Raw genomic sequence first — 2,500 nt, forward strand, 5'->3', positions numbered from 1 at the left:
TAATTCACATTGTTATTCAACATGTTCAAAGACAAAGGTAACTGTCGTGACAACTGAAAACATATGGAATCACCAACGGAGTTTTCAAAACCGACGTCAGCAGAAATGCTGAGAAAAACTCAGACTAAGTTTGTTTCAAACGGCACGTGCTCTATGTCACGTGCTCTATGTCGCGTGCTCTATGTCACGTGCTCTATGTCACGTGCTCTATGTCGCGTGCTGAGCAGAAAGCAAACAAGCAGACAAACAAAATTAAGCAAACCAAAAACCCGACAAACAAACAAACCAGCAAACAAACGAACATTTACACGCACACACGCACGCATGCACGCACGCACGCTCGTCAGTATATTATAAGCACGGTCATACGCACACACGCACGCACGAACACACGCACGCATGCACACACGCGCACACATACACGAACACACACACACACTCCCCCTCCCACATACACACACATACCGACAGCAGAAACAAACAAATTAACACACACACACACACACACACACACACTCACTCACCCACATACATATACCCCCCCTCATACACACACACCCCCTCCGCCACACACACACACACACACACACACACACACACACACACACAACCCCAAAACCCACAACCCCACATGCCATCTCACCTGACAAGTGATCACACGTTTCCCACAACCCGTTGGTACTGGAGTGCACGTACGACTCCTGTACCGTCACGTTCCCAGTCCCAATCGTCTCTATCACCCTCAAGAACTGAGTCGACGGCGACAATGAGATGATGTTGACGTGACTGCTGGAGTTGATGGTCTTCAATGCTTTGTCGTCGAAGGTCAGGTCCTGCCAGCTGTCCACAGAGATGGACACGACGACCACCAGCGTTGCCAGACCACCGGCCACCACAGCGCTGGTCACTAGAACAAGTAAGGGTGACACCGCCATCTTGGAAGTCTTTGGTGTTGGTTTGCGTTAAGCCTGATAACTTTAGTGAGTTGGATAGTACATGCTGTACCTGTGTATGTTTTTGTTGAGGTCTCCTTTCTGCCAGTCTTTGTCTGGAGGCCTCAGTAAAGTCGCTTGATACTGGCCACTAACAGCAGTAGGTATGACGCCGCTATCTTGGTAGTCTTTGGTATTGGTTAATGTTACATCTGGCGACTTAATCAAACTTGGATAGTAGTACTGGCTTATTTTTTCGTTTGTTTTTGTTGATGTTTCAGTCCTGTGTTTCTCTGTCGAGTGACCTCAGTAAAGTGGACTGGTACTGTCCAATAACAGTAGTATAGGTGCGTGACACTACTGTGGCAGGCCCTGGTGTCCGGTGTGTTGTGTCGCTTGACCACAGAGAGCAGCGATGGCGCTAGCTGTCACCTGTGTATGATTGTCCTGATATTCTACCGTAACTCGCTTTAGTCTTGAGATTCAACATCGGCCATTTTCGGCGAGAACACGTTTGCGGATGGTATTTCTGTAATCACATCCAGGTGATTCCAATAGAAGTCAAGCCGATCTTTTCTCAGTTGATAGACTCACCTGTATGAAAAATATACTGTCTTCAAATATGTGACTCTCCACCACGGAATGAGTCGCATGTCACCTTTGCATGATTTTTATATTTTTACATTTTCATAACGAGATTTGTATGCTCTATTCAGTGGTGAAAACCGTTTTAGAAAAGAGCGAAAACTGTTTGAGTTATAAGCCTGTGACTAAGGTTACCCACACACTGTTACCAGACACTCCCCGGACTTATATTAAGCCTTAGCGCAGAACCGCGCGAGGTGACATGCGACTCATTTCGTGGTGGAGGGTCACATATATATGGACGAGTCTTCTTCATTTCCCGTGTATTTGTTACTTGTTTACATCACTCTATTCTAATGCAGCCCAGTCCAGCAAAGTCAAGCTGTTATTCGTTCCTTTTGTATATATTAGCTGATCATAGTCCGCTCAGTTGTAGTCCTCACCCTTTTTGCTGCAGAATCAAGCTACTGGTTTTCCTATCAAAACCGAGTGAAGTAAACTGAGGCCAAAAACAGTGTCAGCTTCCGTATCTCAACACAGCACTGTGGTAGGCTTACTGTTCCCTGGCACCACTTCCTGTCATTGTTATCCCTGATCAAGTCTACAGACCACAGTGGTTTATAGCTTCTTGGTGGCGACCGGTATAAGCGTTAATGGCCGAGTCAGTCTGATAGCTTTCCTCATTCCGGCTGACCGTTTTTTTATCGACTGTCGGTGTCGCCACCGGTCAATTCTGTGACGAGAATGGCAGTAGCGATGGCAGTGTTGGGAACAAAATCGAAGCTAAGCAACAAGAAATAACACTTGCTCGACTGACACGCATATAATGGCTTTCCCACCCACGTAGATGGAGCGCAGCAGGTGAACGTTTTTTTTTTTTTTTTTTTTTTTTTTTATCTTACGAGGCACAGAACATGATTTGGCTGATTCATACACCGAACTCAACACATTTATGTCATTACTGACTTCTAAGCAAAGTCTGG

The 2,500-nt window shown here is 46.0% G+C and overlaps 1 protein-coding gene across 1 annotated transcript in view; it reads right to left on the reverse strand.

The window, feature by feature from the left end:
* LOC138960241 (uncharacterized) overlaps nt 1-2,500 on the reverse strand; it is a 12,805-nt gene that overhangs the window by 9,769 nt on the left and 536 nt on the right. The window contains exon 1 of the mRNA XM_070332048.1: nt 644-2,500. This exon is cut by the window's right edge and continues 536 nt beyond it. Coding sequence (XP_070188149.1) covers nt 644-935 — 292 coding nt within the window. The 5' untranslated portion in view covers nt 936-2,500. The remainder of the gene's footprint in view (nt 1-643) is intronic.

This window comes from Littorina saxatilis, linkage group LG2, assembly GCF_037325665.1.
Source record: "Littorina saxatilis isolate snail1 linkage group LG2, US_GU_Lsax_2.0, whole genome shotgun sequence".
In the NCBI taxonomy this organism is placed as follows: domain Eukaryota; kingdom Metazoa; phylum Mollusca; class Gastropoda; order Littorinimorpha; family Littorinidae; genus Littorina; species Littorina saxatilis.